Consider the following 20,734-nt stretch of genomic DNA (forward strand, 5'->3'; position numbering starts at 1 on the left):
ATGGCGGCCAGTCTACGTGGCCACCCACAATTCAATGGGTATAGGCGGAAGTAAACAAACGCACGTGGCACCGGTTGTCAAATGGAATCGTGTTGATTGACTATTTCAGATGGCTCAGGGTTAGGTACCTCAACACTTTGGAAGGTTCGAATCCGACACGATCCGCACTTTTTCCGAAAAATGAGCGCAAAACTTAAATTTTGCTTGTAAAATAGACGCCATTAAGTTCAAGGTTATGATGATGGAAGCATACGACGCACCATCGCATCCAGAGGGCCAGCTTCATAGAGTTAACTCTTAAATCGATTTATCCATTTGGATTAATTTTATGAGTTAAGCTTTTTTTCTGACTGACTGGACCCTTACATAAAGCGGACATATTGTCAGATTCAATCACTTTCTTTCAAGAATGAAATGAAACCAAAAACAACAAAAATTTTGAACATTTTAATTACATTTTATTGTATGGCCACACATAATAAATCATCAATATCTATTGATATCATGTAAGCATTCTTTGTTTAGTACACGTAATAATCTACTATGTGATTCGGTCATCATTCTTAGTGGTTGATCACATGTGCTGTATGTTTCCTAATGAACTTCCTGAACGAATACAATTCAAAAATACTCATTAAAAGCATCACATTAATTAATCTGCCCGCCACTATTCGAATGACCAAATACACAACTACTTTAAACTATAAACCAATCAACATTACATCAATCAGTAGCTTTTTTACATTTGTGCTCGGTTAATTCACACAGTTATCAGAGTTTTCAGTTCTACAAAGCTGAATTATCAATATTTACCCACGACAAACATTCCAATAAAGTTATTCCTGGTGATTGCTATAATCTAGCTTCGCGAAACTGGGCATGAAAACTTTGCCGAAGACAAATCATGCTTGCATGTGAACTATAGTCTCCATATATCACAATACGTCATGTAAACACATATTATATATTTCAATATCTAGGGAAAACAGAATGAAGCCGGCAGGAATAATGTAATAATATAGCTACGCTTGTCACTCACACAAATCTCTACTCATTCTCGTGCAAACATCGAGCTAAGAAGCCAACAACACACATGATAATTATTATACAACCATTTTAGCGAATATCCCGTGCATATTCCTTAAAACTAATCACCCTAATTATATTTACAAATAATACAGTTCGGCAATCCGTTCCTAAACTCGTTACAGAGAAAACTTTTACTTTTTTAACATAGTCTATTTCCCTGTGATGAACAATTACAAATATTTCTACTAAGTATTTGCCTAGCCACAGCGAGTAAGGTCGAGTCTACATTGTATTACGGTTACAATACATAAATGTAAATTGTAAGCTAGTGGTACATCGATATACATCGGCACAATCTAATTATATATACACTAAAGGTTTTTCCGTTTTAATGGTAATTTTGATGTTACACATATATTATCTACTCGCTATAATTCACATCATTGAGTCTATTATCATATATCATACACAATTCATATGCAAATACTTATAATGCAATATCATATATATATATATATATTTATAATATATAATTTTCTATAATATGTACATAATCTATATAGACATATTCTATACATACGTTTATTTTTAATATTTGTATTTAATATTGTCATCACAGCTAAAATGAAAACTTTGAAGAGAGACAAGGACGTCACTTCAAATTGCGTGTTTCGAAGCCTATCCATCGAATGGCTTTTAAGTTACGTATCTATTTGACTAGTATTTGTTGATATCGTAAACATTGCAAAGCCTAAGGAAGCCTTTATCATACATTATCATTCTGCATATTATCGTTATTATCATCAAGGCTTATTCATAGTTATTGCTACAAAGCTTTTAATTCTACATAGAATATGATATATAACATCAATGGTTTTTAGTGCAAGTATCGCTGATAACCGACAGTTAGTATTCACATTGAAGCTGATTGCTGGTAGTTTCGGTTTGAGAACATAACATATCACAACTTCAATTGCCACTTACTAACTAACAAAAATCTTGAAAAAAATATATATCGTCTAAACTAAACCACAACCGAATCCCAATAGATTGCGATTTAAAATGAAGCACCAATTTACTTTGAATACTTAATAAGAAAAAAAACAAGAAAATTCCATCTTTACAATAACTAGAAACAACACAAAAATTGCGAAAAAAAAAACCATTGATTTGATTGCCCCGGTGAAGATTTTGTTGTTTTTGGGAAGAATTTACCATTTCAGAGTGGAATCCAAGTTCGAATTAACCTAACGCTAATGTTAATGAAGACGGTATATTTACTTGTTACTTTACAATTTGAACGAATAAAGGCTTTTCATAATCGCTTCACGCAACGAATGAAAAGTTTCTTTTCAACAGATTCTGAAACATGTTGTTTGACTAGAGTACATATTACCGAAGTAGTTACCGATATTCTAACACACGCAGACAGACGTAGACACACGCAGACAGACGTAGACACACGCAGACAGACGTAGACACACGCAGACAGACGTAGACACACGCAGACAGACGTAGACACACGCAGACAGACGTAGACACACGCAGACAGACGTAGACACGCAGACAGACGTAGACACACGCAGACAGATGTAGACACACGCAGACAGACGTAGACACAGGCAGACAGACGTAGACACACGTAGACACACGTAGACACACGCAGACACACGCAGACACAGATTACGAAACCCGTGCATAGAATAATCTATTAATTCTCTGAGTAGTAGTAATATATCTATATACATTCAATATAAGATTCTATCCATCGTGAATATGAATACTATTATACGCTGGCCCCCCCTACGCATTCCAATCTCATCAACATTTCGCGCTGCTGTTCGCCGATTGGTTATTTTCTTGAGCTTGCTGCACTCTCAGTTGGTTGTAACAGGTCTGACAAACGCGAACCGGTTTCAAAATTCGTAGCCGACGAATTTCCGTCTCGAATCGACTGCACCTGAAACGAAGACATTTTCATCAATCAGATCGCTTCGAAATTCACTTTCAGCATCTCAAAGGCACAGAGATTTCATTGTTGAATAACCGCCTTTTTAATCTAAAACAGGGTGGCCAATTTGAATTGACTTGCTTTTTCCCCTGACTTGATCTGCTAAGAATCCAATTAATTTTTATGAGCAATCTAGCAATCTCAACAAATTTCCCCGAATCCCCTGATTTTTCAGCTTTTTTACAAAATTCCCTGACTTTTTAAAAGAAAATAAACTACCTTGACTTTTTCCCGATTTCTGTAAAACGATAACTTACTTTGAACAGAACAGTTGACCACAGTTACGGCAATGATGTCTTCGTTCGGCGAATGTAAACTTAACGCCACACGACAGACAGCTGTCGCCGCCCTCATCTTTAACCCAGTGATCGGCTACAACTCTTCCCGGTTGATCAGTGACCGACCAGCTGTACACACGACCTTTAGCATCTCCGACATAAACAGTTTTATGATCCCTGAAAGTGAAACGAACAATCGTGACAAAGGAAATTGGAAATATGGCAGAAAAAAATGAGACAGTTTGATAAGTTTTTTGAAATTAATTTTTGTGAGGGTCTTTTGAAGTTGACAAAATTTCAAGTTCGGTTAAGCAAATGGGCCCCCATTGGACTGTTTGAGGCTGAATTATTTCAGAAAAGTGCCCCCTTTCATAGGTGAGGTGGTCAAAATTAGACCGAAGATCCGCCCCTTGATAAGAATACTCAGGACCCGGGTGGATACTTACTTGGAAACAGCGATAGTAGTAATAGCAGCTGGGTCTCTATTATCAGAACGTTCGTATGCCGTGTGCATAGTTAGTTTACTGCGGAATATTAACTGCCTCTGCCATTTAAAACCTGAAAACACGATTTCAAATCATCTCCAGCACTTTCAAAAATGAATCAGTCAGCAATGAAATGGTTTTAAGTAATTAGGATTGAGATTATTACCTTCTCTGAGTTCGTTCCATCGGCGTGAACCGAACCGAGGAGGAACGGTTGAATTATTAGTCGTCTGATCGGCGGACGTTTTACTCGCGTCCGACGCAACGTCGCTTTCCGTAACCATCACAAAATCCGTCGACGGCGACAGCGGAGAAACGATCCCGGCCGCGGCAGACGTCGTATCGTCTGCTCCGTCGAACACGTCGTCGGCGTCCCGTTTATCCTCGAACACGACGAGAGCGTCGACGCCCGTATCGACCGACGAGTTCAGACGCGTTTCTAACGGCACGACCGGCGGTAGATCCTCGTCTAAACACAGCAGATCGGCGACGGGAATCGATTGCGACATGCGACGCTCCGACGCCAGGCTGTGTCGACGCGTTAACGTGTCAGCGTTCGCTTGCAGTTTGTGTAAATTTTCCGCGTATGAAATATCGTCGTCGTCGACGTGGAAATTCTCTAGTAACGGATTGTCGCTTTCCGTCGACGATCCTAAATCGACCGTTTCGTCGACCGATAAATAATCTCCCGATTTATAATTGTTTTGCTGCGACGTATCGTTAGCGCCGTCTATACTCCGCGGTTGGCTCGTCGATTCCTCGATTTTCACTTCGACTGATTCCGAGTTCTCATCCAGTTTCTGTTGAGACTCATCGGGAACCTGAACGAACTCGATCGTCCACATCTGTCAAATGAAGAGATGCAATTTGTTAAATATAATCTTTTACGAGAATTAACCTCTCATCACTTCGTACCTACCCTCACTACACCATCACTGCTTCCAGTCATTATAACGTTACTCGTATCCCATTCATTCATCTGAAAAATACACATCATCCTGTTTTAGCAAATGCAGTAGAACTGGCTCAATCCGGATCAATCTGAGGAATTTCATCCGGTTTATGAGAAATACAGATATGGATTATATTTTGCATACGTTTAATGATCAGGTGGATCACTAATAATATCAGAATTAGATAAAAATTTGGATAAACCCATTCAGTAGCGCCGTATAAATCAGAGAAGGACTTTGCTAGTACAGCATATTGACGTTATTAGTAATTGATTTTTATCTCTATTTCAAGATGGCAGCGCCTGTCAAACATAGTTAAATAGTAACTAACGATACACCGCGCCACGGTGTAGACGCACTAAAGCGGTGTGCCCATTATTCAACACATTGGGGGAGGAATTTCTTCAAATTTTCAAATTATCTCCAGCACTTCTGGGGCCGGTTCCATAGTCATGGCTTAGACTTAAGACCAATTTAAGACCATTTCAGTTCTATAACCAATCGAACAACTTAAGACCAGTCGTAAAATTTAAGACCATTTTTGGACTTAAGTCTCAACCGGCCCCAGGGTATCAGCACTGACAGGATAAAGCTGATCTGAATTAATTGACTGTATCATCAGACTATGAGGAATGCGAGGAGTTTAGAGTAACATACCTGAGACATAGCTACACACAGTATCTGTTGATTTCTAGCAGTCGCTGTATTCACATTAGCGATTTCTTCACCGTTTATGTTCCACATGTAGAGAAACGTTCCGGCGCACGTCGCGACATCTCCCTATAATCAAATAACAATCAACTCTCCGGAAGTGAACATGGGACAGAGCAACGCAACAGAGTCTAGTCGCTACTAGTTCAGATACATTGTTATAATGTCTACACATGGAATGTTGGTTTAAGTTAACAATCTGTGACCAGTTGCTCAAAGGTTGGTTACTTTTTAGCAACTGGTCACAGAAAAATATCGAAACAATTGTGACTGCTGAAAGAGTCCGAAATGTTGAGTCTTTCATATTTGATTTTGACTCTTCAGATAATTTTAGACAAATACATGCAAATCTGATTTCAATCTTTTCATATTTGTACATAGTAGGTTCCAATCTAACAATCTATTCTCCATCTCTTGGCATACTAACTATTCGACTATTCAGGCTGAATAAGAACGCATTACTTACGGTGAGTTCATTAATACAGATAGCAGCGACCGGAGCCGCGTGTCCGTACAACTGACGCACGAATATCAATCGACTCATATCCCATATAATACACGTACGATCACGAGATCCGCTGACGATGATATTATACGCGGCAGACGCTGCAAGACAAGTCACCGGTTCCGTGTGTCCGTACAGCGGCTGTTTCAAAATCAACTGACGTTTATCTTTACCTTGACCTACTTTCCAGACATTCACGACCTGGATAAAAACGAACAGATCCGTTAAGAACAATCCGCGAAAACTCAATAATTTCATGTTTCGTAAGTTTTCCTACCGTGCTCGTGCCGCCTGTGATCACTAATCCATCTTTAGGCGAAACTGCGCATAATATTTCACCATTATCAACATTTTCAAACACTAATAAAGCCTAGAAAATAACATTAAAGAATTGGGCACTGAGAAAGAAAAATGATGTCTGAAAAAGTTTCCTTGAACTAGTAGTTCATTCAACGTTTTGAATTAATCCTAATAGTCATTCACCTTACTAAGAAAATCTATCTGACATCAATCATCTTCAGCAATACTTATTTGTATGAAATTATGATATATGTCCTTGAGCTAGTAGTTTATTCAGCGTTTAAACTTAATCCTAAAAATCATCTAACTAAGAAAATGTATCCGATATGAATACTCTGGATCCAATAGGGGGTCATTCATTTATTACGTACGCATCAAGGGAGAAGGGAGGGGTCAGTACAATTGCGTACTGTAATGCTTAATGTATATGAAAAAAATGGCCGATTTTGCGTACAGAGGGGGTTGAAAAATTCATGCGTACGTAATAAATGAATGATCCCTAGAGTTCTATATACCCTATCAAGTTAAAACGTTGGATGAACTAATTTGTACTCTAAGTTAAACTTAACCGATGCTGCGGAAATGACTACAACTGATTATTCGTACCTTGTCAGAGTCGTAAGCGCCGATTCTCATACTCAGATCAGCGAAACCCCACGCCAGATATTTATTATACATTGGAGGGATCAAAACCTTATTCTGTTCGACTGCCAGCACGTTCCTATCATTGTGCGTAATCTGACCGACTGGACCTTTCAGTTCTGTAATCAGTTAAATATAGTCACAATTACTATCAATTATGGACGATTTAAGATTCTCAGTCGGTGGGCGTATTTTTACCAACCTTTTATAGGCTGCATCGTCGGTGTGAGATTATCGAGATTGTGGAAAAACAGTTTATCAGCAGCTGAATTTACGAGAGGTCCGTACGACGGGCCTTCCACCGACCGCGGAGTAGTCAGACGTTTTTGCGGATGAGGTTTCTTAAACAACTGAAATCAGAATTCAACATTCATTGCGATACTCGATTCATAGTCTGTACAGGGGTTAAATGGAGATAAAATAATGAATGATAATGTTACCGGTATCTATATAGTTTAGGTACTCAGTATCCTATCTACATTTTAAATGTGCTCCTCAAGCAAAATTATTGTCCAATCTCTCCTTAATCCATTGATTCATACTTGTAACAGGAGAGACTGTATTAGTAAAAGGGGGCTGGTTCCAGAACTAAACGACAGGGGTGGATTTAGGAGGGTGGTCTCTGGGGTACGGACCCCTGCCTTCCCATTGAAGTGGCCCCCGATAGAAGCCTTTGACTTGGCTGTTTTTTTCCCAAAAATACCCTTTCTTTTCTTCTGGACCCCGGTCTTCCGATTTTCCTAGATCCGCCCCTGGTTTGTATGTTTGCTTAGACCTACCTGTTTGGGAACTTGACCGAAGTTATTGATGAAACCGATGATCGCGTTCTTTCTCAACGGATCGTCGATGTTGTAGATATCGACGTTTCCCTCGTAGAACAGATGATGAAACAGATTGGTCGCCTCGACGGCTGCCGGTCCTTGCTGTTTATAACCGAATATCAGATCAATCCATTCGTGAAGATGAAGGCTGACGTAATCACATTCTAAGGCCTGAAAACGCATAACAATTTTCGGTGCGAATATCAAGTTAACCCTTCCGTGACTCCGGCATCGATACGAGCGTTACCTACCTCTCTGTGAGCTCGGATAAATTCGCGTGGATCGTTCTTCGCCCACGGTGGTAAAATAACATCATTTAAAAACACCCCACTTTGTTTAGCACCTGGAAATTCGGAAGAGAGAGAGGAAAGTGAGATAAAGAAGAGGTCCAATACTAAAATTATATGAGAAATTTGAGGAATCATTTAACTGATTTTGTCTTAGTTGTAGGAAGACAAGTGTCATGAAAAATATTGTCATTGTATTTTCAAAAGAGCGTGTAAAAATTGCAACAGGACCACGTGCTCCTGTCTGGAACCGCCCTCACTTACCAAGGTCGAAGTTGTTATCGTTTTTCAAGAATTCGGGCAGGTAGAAAAATTCCGGAATGAGTTCTTTAACGTCGGCCATGTTGTGTTTGGACGCCGATAGCCATCCTTCTTTTATACTGTGAAACATACGATCGGCCAAATCAAAGTGGCCACCCTGATAAATAATAATAATAATAATAATAATCATAATAATAATAATCATAATAATAATAAATTAAAGAGATGATAGTTAAAGAGATATAGTGAGCTCGAGGCAGAATGAATAGTGTCAAAACTACAATGAAAATATATTGAAAGAATTAATCCATTGAAATTCATTAAAAACTCCAGATTTTCCCTTTTTTCAGGCTAAAAACTTTCATCAAGGAATGAAATATTTCAGGTTTTATTTTTCTCATTGAGGATTTAACAATTTGCTTCATGTGTTTTAAACACGGTGTGTTACTTATACTGACCTGTAACCGTAGAAAATGTTGAGTAAATTGCTCCATTCTGACTAGATATGACGCAACGATCATCGCCGATGAGTAGTGAGTACCGTAATGATAAGGAGGAGTTTCACCTGTAAATAGATCACTAACTACTACAGTCAACTGGATCTACAGTAATCACATTCTCAGCCCACTATCCAGTTATCTCAAACTACAGGATCCCATTCCACAGTAGTGAGTTAGAGTTAACTCTGAGTTAAAATTAGTTCATTTTGAATGAGTTAACTCAGGGTCAAATTTTAACTCTGCGCTGTGGAACTGGACCCAGGGTTATATAAATAAGTGAGTCAAATGTTTCTTTTTCCCCAATCAAGGGAGAGTTCAAGGACCATTCCAGTGGTTGAACCAGACTCATAGTTCCGGTTCTACTTTATTCACTGTTAGATACAGAGTTGGATGGCTGGCAATGAGAATAAACTCTGCTTCCTTGTCAACGCTCACTGGTTAACTTTGAACAATGGCGGCTGACTGTCTCTACTATGGCTCTACTGCCCACCAAGAGATAACCTGTAGTGGTGACTGGGGGGAAATGCTGTATAACCACGCTGGCAGTGAAATATCTATCAGCAATATAACTATACCTTGAGGATCATCCCAATCACGAAATCGTTTCTGAAACTGTTTAAGACGGTCGGGAGTCTGAGCGCCCATCGGTTTCGATAGATCACGGAATGTTGCGGGATTGTTTAAATCGAGCTCCTCGGAGCTGTAATCAGCGACGATCCACGGGAACACCGGATACTGCATCAGGTCATTGTATGACCGTCCAGCTAGCGTATTTAAATGCATCAGATATTGGAAATTACTGATTTCTCCTCTCTGAAAACAGCAAACACATATCATTATTTACTGACATTCAATTATTACACAAATCTACAGACCAAGGTAGGTTTCAATTGAACAAATTTCGGTTTAGGAATAGCTATTCCAGATTAAAAGATCTCTTCTGGTCTTTCATCAGGTTAACAGATATTCCCGAATAGTTAGAGCGTATTCTGGTCAAAAGCAAGAGAGTTCTGGAATCAGTATCAAAACCCGTCTAAAACCGTACGTTGCTTACCTCCCATCTTTGAGTAACCGATTTCTCACCAATCAGAGAACTTATCAAACCAGCCCTGAATATCAAAACCTCAGTTAGTACTTTCATTCTGACGTGAGATTAGAAGACATGATATTATGTAACATGCATGTTGTATGTTTGAAGCGTCTGACTCACCCCGGTTCAACTTTAGCATTCTGTCTCTGTCCAGATACGGACTGTTGTGCATTATCGGTGATACCAGTCGCCACGGAAAGAAACCTACAAAACGCGTACGCATCAGGACCCCGATTATCGTAATGATTCTCATGTTGCTTAGCGATGTAATATTTACCTGGCGTAGACTTTGTTACGTATTTTTCTCGGGAACGCGAGCAGATAATTTCGTCCGTCTGCCGAGAACACCTCGAGTCCGAGCGGTTGTAACAGATAGCGACGTTTATGCACCTCGCGAATCTCAGAAAATTCAAATTTACTGCACCTAAAACCACAAACAGTAACACATGATGGTCGGGCATCATTGAGCTGAATAACTAATTCATTTCTAACTACCACCTTTCACTATCCTCTATTTTCTTGGCTTTTTCTAAAATATAACACTGAACTTACATGCGTTTTTGTGGTCCTGATTTCGCAGTCATTGGAATGATTGGTTCGTGTAACCTATGAGATAAATACAAACAATTCAATAAATGTTGACACAATTAACTCTTCGTTTTCTATCACGTAGGGTCGAAATACTTACTCCTCCGGAATATTATCGATATCGATAATCTCTTTCGTTTGCAGAAGCGTGAATCCGTCGATGATGTAGAAATGTTCGCGTCCGAATAACAGCAATCCTTCGCACGTGTCTAAACCTTGTATACGAGCACAGCGGTACATATGACTGATCTATAGAAATACGAAACAATCGAGCGATGAAATGAAATTGAAATTCATTGAAATCCGACCCACGTGTCTGTGGAATGGGATAGTACTACTGGTAAATACTGAGACAAACCTTTTCTCCATCGTCGAGTAGACGCAGGACTGTTTGATTATCAGTTTTATTCGTAGTTTCCTTCAAGTCGTCTGCGTTCTGCTCGGATGTTATATCCACGGAGATATCGACGTCCGGCTCCTCGTCGTCTGTCGCTGATTTGTTGCTGTTTTCACGATGAATTAAATTCATCGCTGCAAAAGATAAAATATCAATAATAACATTCAAATTCATGTCACTGAAATGGAGAAGGTTTTCTCCTAAAGCAGCTCATCGTTATTGGGCAAAACAGGCCTCAGAACATGATTCTAAAAGAATGAGTTACGTACAATAGAACCCTTTCAATTCAGATCATTTAGGACCAATGAAATTCATCAAGTTAATGAGAAATCCAGATTAAACATCATGATTTGCATATAATTATATTTTACATACACATGGACAATAAATAATATCCAGATTGGATCAAGATCCTGATTTAACTGAACAGAATTAAGCGGGTTTCACTGTATTAGGCTGAATCCTGAACGGTTTATTAAAAGTCTGACCTTCCTTCTCGATTTCTTCTGAATTCTGTAAGGAATCGACCTCTGATATTTCAGGTATCTGACTATGACTCGGTATTTCTAACTCTTCACCGACGAGACTGCGCGACCGATGTCTTAGATAATATTCCTTACTATCGTAGCTCATCGCGACCTTGTATTTAGCGTTCTAAACGATGAAGAAAAAGATACATCATGCGATTGATCCACGACAGACGGATTACTGGCGTTACGACTGAAACATACCGTAAAACTATCTTCCATATCGGGTCTGAATGGATAATGTAAGTAGAACATGTCGTTATGCATCATCTTCTTTCTCATACGACACGGGCCTGAATAAAAAAATATCATAGATTCACGAGAAATGTTCAGGACGTGTATCGTTTCAATATCATGAAAGTCAGTCGGACAATACCTTCGGTTGGGTCGGACATCCACTTATCTAAACGAGAGTTTTTCGGTGGACCCCACAACCCTCTCTCTCGTAGTAACTCCGTTTCGATATTCGACCATTCGTCTAATAAATATCGCTGCATGTGCTGTTGTGTCTGAAATATTCAATCGGTTAAATGATCTGAAACAGCTCAAACATGCTCTTGAATGTGATACAAAGTGATACTAAAACCTGGAGCGGTCCAAGAATTAAACAGTTGGGCCGACTTGCTGGGAACCATTGGGGTTGGGGCAAGATTGTGAAATGCTGTGTTGACAGTTGAGCCGACTTGCTGGGAACCATTGGGGTTGGGGCAAGATTGTGAAATGCTGTGTTGACAGTTGAGCCGACTTGCTGGGAACCATTGGGGTTGGGGCAAGATTGTGAAATGCTGTGTTGACAGTTGAGCCGACTTGCTGGGAACCATTGGGGTTGGGGCAAGATTGTGAAATGCTGTGTTGCCACCATGGCCGTCAGCAGGGTGATGGCCACTTTCCGCCCATTAATAAATCCCCTGAGTTTTCCCTGATATAGTTCAGTTATGTTTCAAACCTGTAAATATTGCTTGTATTGAGCGTCGACTAATTCTTTCACTATTGATATATGAGTAGACATCCACATAGTTGTATCCTGAACAGACGCCGGCGACGCTTTCATCGGAATATCCTTACGAGCTTTCCGACTTGCGAGTCGTAACATTCCGCTGCTCATCCTCTGCAGTTTCTGCAATAAACCAAAACGATACGTGTTCTAATCACTGTTCATATCTGCTGCTACTATGAAACGTCACAGAAATTAGGTCATCGGGTCAAAGTCTCCACAAGGGTACCGAACAAAAAGGAACAGTATCCTCTGAGTTTTGATAGCAGGTTTACAGCCTTTATAACTTAATGCCTGCCTTAAAAAATTAATTTTATAAAAGCGGTTAATATTTGCCTTAAGTCTGTGAATGTATCATTCAGCATGTATGGTATGATATATTTTAGGTCAATTATCCAACTTAATTTTGGAATTTTATGTACAGTGCACATCAGAATATGGCCTTTGATCTGGTAATAACTAAAGTACACTATAATAATGATAATAATCTGAAGAACGCATAACCGCAAAACTTACGGACTGAATTTGGCTTTGAATTTTCTCCGCTCCTAAAACCGTCGTTTTTCGTTCCGCTTCGAGGAAATTCACCCAAATACGCGACGCCGATTCGCTGATGAGCAATCTGCAATAGAATCATCACGAATCAAACGAATTGAATCAGAACACGATTCTCAACTGTGAATATACATATATATATATATATAAATACATACAGGACACCTTTTCCCCGGGGATCAAGAATCAACATACCTGAAACAATCTAAATCGGGAGGGAGGCCCAACCTGTTAAACGAATGAAGATAAAAGAAAGCCATGCAGTAAGGTTAGGATTGACACTAGAAGCATTAGTGTGAGTTACATATAAACAGATATAGCGTGCAACGACTATATGAGAAGGGTGTGTCAACGAAACAGCATCTTTCCTTTTTATTGACAAAAATCTCGGGAGAAATCAAGTGCTGTAGATAGCGAGGATTTTTGGATGTTGAAAAAAGTCTGTACCGAAAAATGTTTCCCGGCACGGTCGGTATGTGATACATAGAAAGAAATGAGCTTTAAAGGTCGTGTGGTACTCACCGCGCGGCGTTTAAATCAGGCGTCGAGATACGTGAAGAAGATGACGACGTCACATCGTTTAAATTCAGAGAAACTTTCAAAATTTCTTCAATCGCCTTAAAGCAAATGTTATAACAGTTCTTCAGTCAATCACTCAAAATATCATTCCATAGTTGCACAGACATGACTCCAGACAAGTCTTTAATTGTTACATTGGCTATAGAACTAAGATGGTCTTAGACTGGTAACAAATCTAACAGGGTGGCTGCATTTATTTGACTCGCTATTTCCCTGACCACTCCCTGACATGCACGTCATTTTCCGTGACTTGATCCCCTAAGAATCCAATCAATAAACACAGTCAAATAGGTAAAGACAGACTGAAACTGTTTGATTTTAGCAAAAATCTAGCAACAATTTTCCCCGAACTTTTCCCCAATTTTCTGCTTTTTTACAAAACTACCTGACTTTTATACAGAAAATTTTCTGACTTTTCCCTAATTGCTAGGTAAGTAGCCCCACCCTGACTGCGCTCCTGAGTAAATCTTCATGCATCTCAGTAAAACTTACTGGTTTCTTACAGACGTATAATTCCTCCCATACACGTTTAGCAGCAGTCGCTATTAGCAATAAACCCTCATTGTTTGCATTGCCTTCGAAGTTCTTTTTTGCGGCTTCGGCCGCGGCTCGTTCCAGTTCGGCGTCGCTGCTTACATGCCACGTAGTAGCTCGCGGCGTCGGAGTGTCCATACTACTGAATAAACAAATAGTCGAAATTGGTTTGAACTTTGACGGTGTAATTGTGATAAGGCAACACTTTCGGTAAGTGAAAGCTGTACCTCTTTTACTCAAGTTTTTCACATTTACAAGCAATTTCCTCATAGTCAGAAACTGCTTTCCTCAACTGGCAGCAACATTAAGTATTAACTATATTCATGTGCATAAGTATGGACTTGGAGAAATCATTTGAGTAATCATTAGTTAAATGATTACTCCAATGTATGGGTTAGGATCGGGGCCATTTACCCCCAGAAATATTTGAAAAGTGCCGTTGATTCGACAGTTTCGAAGTTTTGACTGAAATTTAGTCAAAACATCGAAACTGTGAGAATAAATTGTTGCATCATGAACTGTGGGTTGTGTCTCTAACTGGTTGAGATCTTTAAAGTTAAATCGATGTTAAATGAATGTATGAAACAAGGATACTAACGATAAAGTATTCATTCCAGGTTCCTCGGTTAACTGCAGCAGACAATAACACAAACAACCGATGAAATCCTGGTCGTAGTTTCCCGGTCCGAACACCAGACTGCGATTACTCGTCAGTTTATGCAACGCGTCGAGAATATTCATCTGTTCGGAAACGTTGTACGTCGGTCGGCTCAACTGATACAGTATTATACGATTTAAACATTTGTAAATCGGATCCAATGAAAGTCCAGACGCTGTAAAATAATACGACAGTCACTTAATGTAGAGAGCTGCGGTGAATAGTTAGTGATAGGGCAGAGAATGAACACAGGAATCATGAAGTGGCTGCATTCATTGTTACGTGACATTCATGGCTGCTGAAGAAGTGAAGCTTTCGATCCCCCAAAGAATACAGAAAAAATTTAGCATAATTTCGGTGAAATCTTCTTTTTTTTCACAATATATATCATATCAGCATCGATAATTGACACCGAGATAAAGATCATTATCATCAACATTATTATTTTCATCATTGTAAATAAAGTTACCTCTTCTTTTAGCCTGCGCTATCAGTTTACTGATAAAGTAGAAAACCTCATCGGCATTTCTCGTGTATTCACCTATTAAACATACAACAACATCGATACAGCAAATTAGATATTATTGTACAGGCAGGAACCGACAGTTTCACAATTTCTAGTAATATAATTCGTACCCTGCCATGTTTTATCCACAACTCGACTCGTGAAATAGAAGATATTCTGAGTCATGTTCGCGTAGCTGCCACCGGTGGCTATAGGTAACGCGGCCTGTTCGCCCATCAGCGCGTCTGCCGCCAACAGATGATCCATTAAACTCTTCATAATCTCTGTCTGGAATTCTTTCTGTTGGCTTCTGGTTGCGTGTTCGGGAGAGGCTTCCAGTAAGATGTCGATAGCCGGAGGGCTTTTACTAGATATGGGTAGCGACAGACTGTCGACTACTATCATGCGCAGAAAATCCATCACAAACTTCCGCGCCGGTAGTTTACTTAAAGCTAAAACATTAAATAAATCCCATGATATTCTCATTCTTGAAAAAGCAAATAGCGGTATTCATATAAGAAGATGCTATGAATTGACGTACTTGTGGAAGCTGATTTTTCCGGTGATTTCAACAGTACAATGGTGTTATCTGAGTCAGTAAACGGCTGTAATTTCATCAAAGAGAATGATGAAAATCTATTAGTCAAATTAGACACTTATCCTTATAAACAGATGAATGAAGAAATCGCGCAATAGAATCTAATATGATAAAATCTATTAAACGTTGTGGTTTCATTTTAATAAATTTAACTATACAATATTCTATTGCGGAATTTCTTCTATCATCAAGAAAATTTGTTAGATCATTCTTAGGCCATTAACAATTGTGCTCTTCCAGATGAGGAATTATCTACTTTTTTTTCGATCGCCGCGTTTGAAAGTTTCCGCCAATTCTTCTGTCTCTCGCGAAGGCAGAAATCTTCAAGCGCGACGAATATTTGTCTTCTGGATGCACACATGCTTATGCTTTTACTGGGTGGCCACTTTTATTTGACTCGCTTTTTCCCTGACATGCACTTTGTTTTCCCTGACTTGATCTGTCAAGAATCCAATCAATTAATACAGTCAAATAGATCACACATAGACGGTAACTGTTTGATTTTACGCGCAATCTAGCAAATCTCAATAAATTTCCCTGACTGTTCCCTCCCCGATATCCAGGTAAGTGGCCACTTCATATCAACAATCTACCACCGATACTGAGCCACTGTAGTAAGGGGATGAAGATTACGTATCATATTAATTGATTCATGGACAAACCATTCTCACAATCAAATCACAGTTAGAGCTTACGCTTTCGTTTGAGGGTTTCGAAATAAATGGCTTACTTTGAATTCGTCGATCGGCGATCCGATTTCGCTGTTTGACTCCGAATTCAGTTTATACGGGAATAGCGTCGCGGCGAGTCCGCACAGGAATTCACTGCTCATACACAGCGGCACGAAGTCCGGCTGATTGTGATAGAGGAACAGTAGAAACTGCATCAACGTTACCGGATATTCATTCAACCATAGATATTCATCTTCTACTTTGCATTGCTGAAAAATCGAATCAATAGTCGCATAAATAGCTGGTCCATCGGCTTGGTAAATGGACAATCGAGATTTCATGCCTGCCTTCACGAACTCGAGCAAGTCATTGAGCTCACAAAATACATGTTGAAAATCAGAGACATTTTACATTGTTTTCTTTCTACTTTTGACAATTTTAACTTGATGAATCACTACGTCTGTATTGTAACCACATTATAGAAAATCCCACAGTCACAAAAGAAAAACGAGTCCAAATAAATTTCATCTCGTTAATGATTTATTTTCAAATTTTCAACTTTATCCTCTAAGTCATCAACAGGAATACAGTACATGTATTCGTAAAGATGACTATATCAAAACATCGGAACAACAAAATCATTCATTGAAGAAACCTTTTTGGATTTTCAATCTTCTTTTCTGAGTGTTTGATTTTCTATAATAGCTTGAGTAAAGTTTAGAGATACGATAATATCTGGACACATGCTACGTACTTTCAGAATATATACCTATTGTACTCGACAGGACTTTTACAGATATATAATAACAGAACAGTAAGTCGATTAGTGTCACTTAAAATGTGAAAAATTCATAACTTTCTGAAATCTGTGTGAGCAGAAATGAAACGGTTAAGCAATTATTAAGCAGTTGATTTCTATTTTCTGGTTCAACTATCGATACTTACCCGCATTGTAAATCGACTATCAAATCAGCGGGTGGGTAGGTTAACATAATTTACATGTTCACTGAATTTTACTAATGTTTATGACCAACACCGATCGGAAAGATGTTTATGACGTTACCCATGCCGAGATGACAGACTGACAGAGAGATATCCCAAACCGATATATATATGATTGTAATAGTGATCGGAAAGTTAATTCGATGACGAATTACTTTGAATATATATAACGTGAATCTTGTTAATTCCTTCGGGAAATTAAGAATAAGCTGAAATTATCATTTCGTTACCTCTGACTGCATGAGACTTGATTTAATGTATGTTTCCTATTAAATTAAACATTTATAAAACGATTTCAAAAAGACTGAAATTTTGCGGCTGAATTTGAGCCATCGACTGACGGGATGAGAGGAAGCTTCTCCCGAGTTTTAGACGCTAAATACCTGATTGAGCATAGCGCGAATCATGGCAAGTATAACGAGAGCGGCTTCGGGACAGATTTCTGGTTTGACATCTTTGCGAGCTGATGACATCGTTTGACTGGCAGGTACACCGAATATGAACGTCCAAACGGAATCCAGATCAAACTGAAATTTCCAGAGAAAAAAAAAATATTCAGTTTCTCCTACTCGCAATGACTAGACTGTACGTGTATAGAGTAGAGCTAGCCACAACCTGTGAGTATCTGCATCAGGGACGATCTGACATTTACAGGGATGCAAGGAGCAAATGAGAAGAAATAAACAATTCCTTTCAGCGATGAAACATGACAATAATTTCAAAGACATTGATTCATTTTCCATAATGGTAAGGATGGCGAAACCATTTTCAGGGTCTACCCCTGAAAATGAAGGCCCATTGAAAGTTCTAAGGCTGGTTCCATAGTCGTGAGCTAAGTCCGTAAGTGTAAAACTAAAGACCAGCTATAAGTAATGAGATTGGTTATAGAATTAAGATGGTAACAGAATGATCTTAAGTCTAAGCACTGACTTCGGAAGCGGCCCCAGGTCTGTAGAAATCTATTACACATACCTGTATATTGTCGGGTAATTCTTTAACAGGTTGTCCGAGTAGTAAGGCCATTAGTAAGAAATACAATTCAGGTACGTTGGCGTGTTTAGGCAGTAACCACTGCAGCGCTGTAAATCCCGGAATATGACAAACTTCTAGATTGATTTCACGGTTTTGAGTCTTCGCATTCGATGTGTTGACACCAGCTGAAATGAATCTGTAAGATTATGTCTGGAATCTAAGGGGAGTAGGAATGAGAATCATTATTCCCACAGTCACATGATTTCAAAATTCTGAAGTTTTACTTCAAGGGCCATTTTTCAATTTTTCCCAGGTATTGGAGAAGATTTTTCAAAATTGTAATATTGCTAAAACATAAAATATCATTTCAAAGTTTTTCTCGATTTTCAGGTACTGTGGGAACCAAAGCGGAATAAATACTGGATTACGTACACAAAAATACACCCATCCTTTGCTGTAAAACGGCGTCAGTCTCGGCCAGCCATCCCCCGGCTTGTATTCCGTCTCGAAACTTCTGAATAGCTCCGTTCGAACTGAGCATTATAACCAGAACTCTCATCGCTAACACTACTGTACTCTGATGCAGGTGACCTTGCATGTATAACATCAACCAATCGAAACCTAGCACGCGTTGGATTTCATCACACGCACTGAAAATAACAACGCTATCCGTCAGACAAGTGGGTCAGGTTTCACAGAAAAATTTCAAGCCTACAATGGTTTAGTTTTAATTGCTGTACTTAAAACATGAATCAATGGCAACTAAACTAAATTTAGTTTAAAATTTTCATGAACCTGGACTAAACTTTTCGTAGTTCTAGTGATGGAAGTGGGGAAGTAATTGGGAAGAGAGCAAAGACACATCATCAAAGACATAACTTTCACTATAGATAATTTCATCACTAACGTGAGCCTATCACAGATCCTTCACTACTGACAATGATAACTACAGGCTCTCTCTGTCATGAGCCTATCACAGATCCTTAACTACTGACGATGATAACTACAGGCTCTCTCTGTCATGAGCCTATCACAGATCCTTCACTACTGACGATGATAATAGGTAGCGATATTACTTACTGTTGATTTGCTGTATTGTTGTTACTGTTGTAAACTAACTTGAGGAAAATGTTCAGACAAATATTCCTTAATTCGACTGAGTGACTCGTGACGCTTCCATCTGAAATAACAATCACTAATAAATGTAACGAAATATCAAACATCTCCGGATGGTGTTTGTGTTGTTCGAGACGTTACCTAAAGTATCTTCCGAAACCTGTTTTTCAGGGGAGCCGTTTGATTCGCCGTTATTTTGAATCGTCGCTCCCTCGTCGATCGTCAAATTCTTCTCGCCGAATGAATACGACGGAAGTGTCGACACCACAAACTGTCCGAACCTGTTATAATACAAACAGAGAGTCCATCTATACAGCGGTTCAACTGATCGCTTAACCCTTTTAGTGTGTTCACACCGCAGTGCGGTGTACAAATCAGTGATGGATTTTGCTAGTACACCGCACTGCGGTGTATTGATGTAATTACTAATTATCTCTCTTGAAAGATGGCAGCACCGGTCAAACATAGTGAAATAATAGTAACTAACGATACACTGCGCCGCGGTGTAGACTCACTACAGTGGTATTCCCGTTATTCAACACACTAGGGTGGAATTATTCAGAATTTTCAAATTATCTTCAGCACTATAGGATATTAATTAGCCAGCACTGAAAGGGTTAAGTGTGAAGCTAATTCTTGCTTAGTTAACTATGATCTTAAATCATCATTAGACTGATAACTATAATAAATTATAAATACAGGTTCGTAGTTTAAAATCTTTATCCTAACATTCCTCAACGTTCTCGCAATGCATTATTTACAGCCAGTCACTCGCACGATATAAATCCCCTAGAGTTTTAAGATCCCACAATCGATCCCTGCTAGTCATACCCCCGTGTTAATCTAGTCTCAGCCAAACATAGAGCCTTCTCGTCCTCTACCCCGATAGTATGGAATACTAAACCAATTCTGATCAAATCTAGTCCATCAATCGATGATTTCAAATCATATCTCAAAACCAATTTGTTCATCAAAGCTTTACTTAATTAAACTAGTTTTAGTTTTCTCTGTTCTCTAAGTATCATGTACCATATTTAAGCTAATGAGCAGATTTCATATGGGCCCAGTTGCATAGTCATGGCTTAGACTGAAGACCAATTTAAGACCATGTTAGTTCTATAACCAATCTAATAACTTAAGACCAGTCTTAAAATTTAAGACCATT

The 20,734-nt window shown here is 39.0% G+C and overlaps 1 protein-coding gene across 1 annotated transcript in view; it reads right to left on the reverse strand.

The window, feature by feature from the left end:
* Positions 1-1,581: 1,581 nt before the first annotated feature.
* Positions 1,582-20,734, reverse strand: part of LOC141903142 (WD repeat and FYVE domain-containing protein 3-like) — a 35,964-nt gene continuing 16,811 nt past the window's right edge. Inside the window, exons 29-67 of the mRNA XM_074791123.1 lie at positions 19,711-19,850; positions 19,534-19,633; positions 18,886-19,103; positions 18,454-18,638; positions 17,865-18,008; positions 17,712-17,747; positions 16,539-16,748; positions 15,752-15,815; positions 15,342-15,662; positions 15,175-15,246; positions 14,646-14,880; positions 14,006-14,189; positions 13,457-13,551; positions 12,896-13,001; positions 12,332-12,502; positions 11,762-11,894; positions 11,590-11,678; positions 11,347-11,512; positions 10,820-10,992; positions 10,562-10,710; positions 10,426-10,479; positions 10,151-10,297; positions 9,994-10,077; positions 9,838-9,892; positions 9,359-9,596; positions 8,742-8,848; positions 8,287-8,440; positions 7,987-8,078; positions 7,694-7,906; positions 7,117-7,264; positions 6,879-7,033; positions 6,250-6,342; positions 5,934-6,173; positions 5,414-5,536; positions 4,723-4,782; positions 3,970-4,648; positions 3,765-3,876; positions 3,298-3,495; positions 1,582-2,989 (exon numbers count right to left, since the gene is read on the reverse strand). Of these exons, the coding sequence (XP_074647224.1) occupies positions 2,851-2,989; positions 3,298-3,495; positions 3,765-3,876; positions 3,970-4,648; positions 4,723-4,782; positions 5,414-5,536; positions 5,934-6,173; positions 6,250-6,342; positions 6,879-7,033; positions 7,117-7,264; positions 7,694-7,906; positions 7,987-8,078; positions 8,287-8,440; positions 8,742-8,848; positions 9,359-9,596; positions 9,838-9,892; positions 9,994-10,077; positions 10,151-10,297; positions 10,426-10,479; positions 10,562-10,710; positions 10,820-10,992; positions 11,347-11,512; positions 11,590-11,678; positions 11,762-11,894; positions 12,332-12,502; positions 12,896-13,001; positions 13,457-13,551; positions 14,006-14,189; positions 14,646-14,880; positions 15,175-15,246; positions 15,342-15,662; positions 15,752-15,815; positions 16,539-16,748; positions 17,712-17,747; positions 17,865-18,008; positions 18,454-18,638; positions 18,886-19,103; positions 19,534-19,633; positions 19,711-19,850 (6,082 nt within the window). The 3' untranslated portion in view covers positions 1,582-2,850. The remainder of the gene's footprint in view (positions 2,990-3,297; positions 3,496-3,764; positions 3,877-3,969; positions 4,649-4,722; positions 4,783-5,413; positions 5,537-5,933; positions 6,174-6,249; positions 6,343-6,878; positions 7,034-7,116; positions 7,265-7,693; positions 7,907-7,986; positions 8,079-8,286; positions 8,441-8,741; positions 8,849-9,358; positions 9,597-9,837; positions 9,893-9,993; positions 10,078-10,150; positions 10,298-10,425; positions 10,480-10,561; positions 10,711-10,819; positions 10,993-11,346; positions 11,513-11,589; positions 11,679-11,761; positions 11,895-12,331; positions 12,503-12,895; positions 13,002-13,456; positions 13,552-14,005; positions 14,190-14,645; positions 14,881-15,174; positions 15,247-15,341; positions 15,663-15,751; positions 15,816-16,538; positions 16,749-17,711; positions 17,748-17,864; positions 18,009-18,453; positions 18,639-18,885; positions 19,104-19,533; positions 19,634-19,710; positions 19,851-20,734) is intronic.

The sequence above is a fragment of the Tubulanus polymorphus genome, chromosome 4 (genome assembly GCF_964204645.1).
Source record: "Tubulanus polymorphus chromosome 4, tnTubPoly1.2, whole genome shotgun sequence".
Classification (NCBI taxonomy): domain Eukaryota; kingdom Metazoa; phylum Nemertea; class Palaeonemertea; order Tubulaniformes; family Tubulanidae; genus Tubulanus; species Tubulanus polymorphus.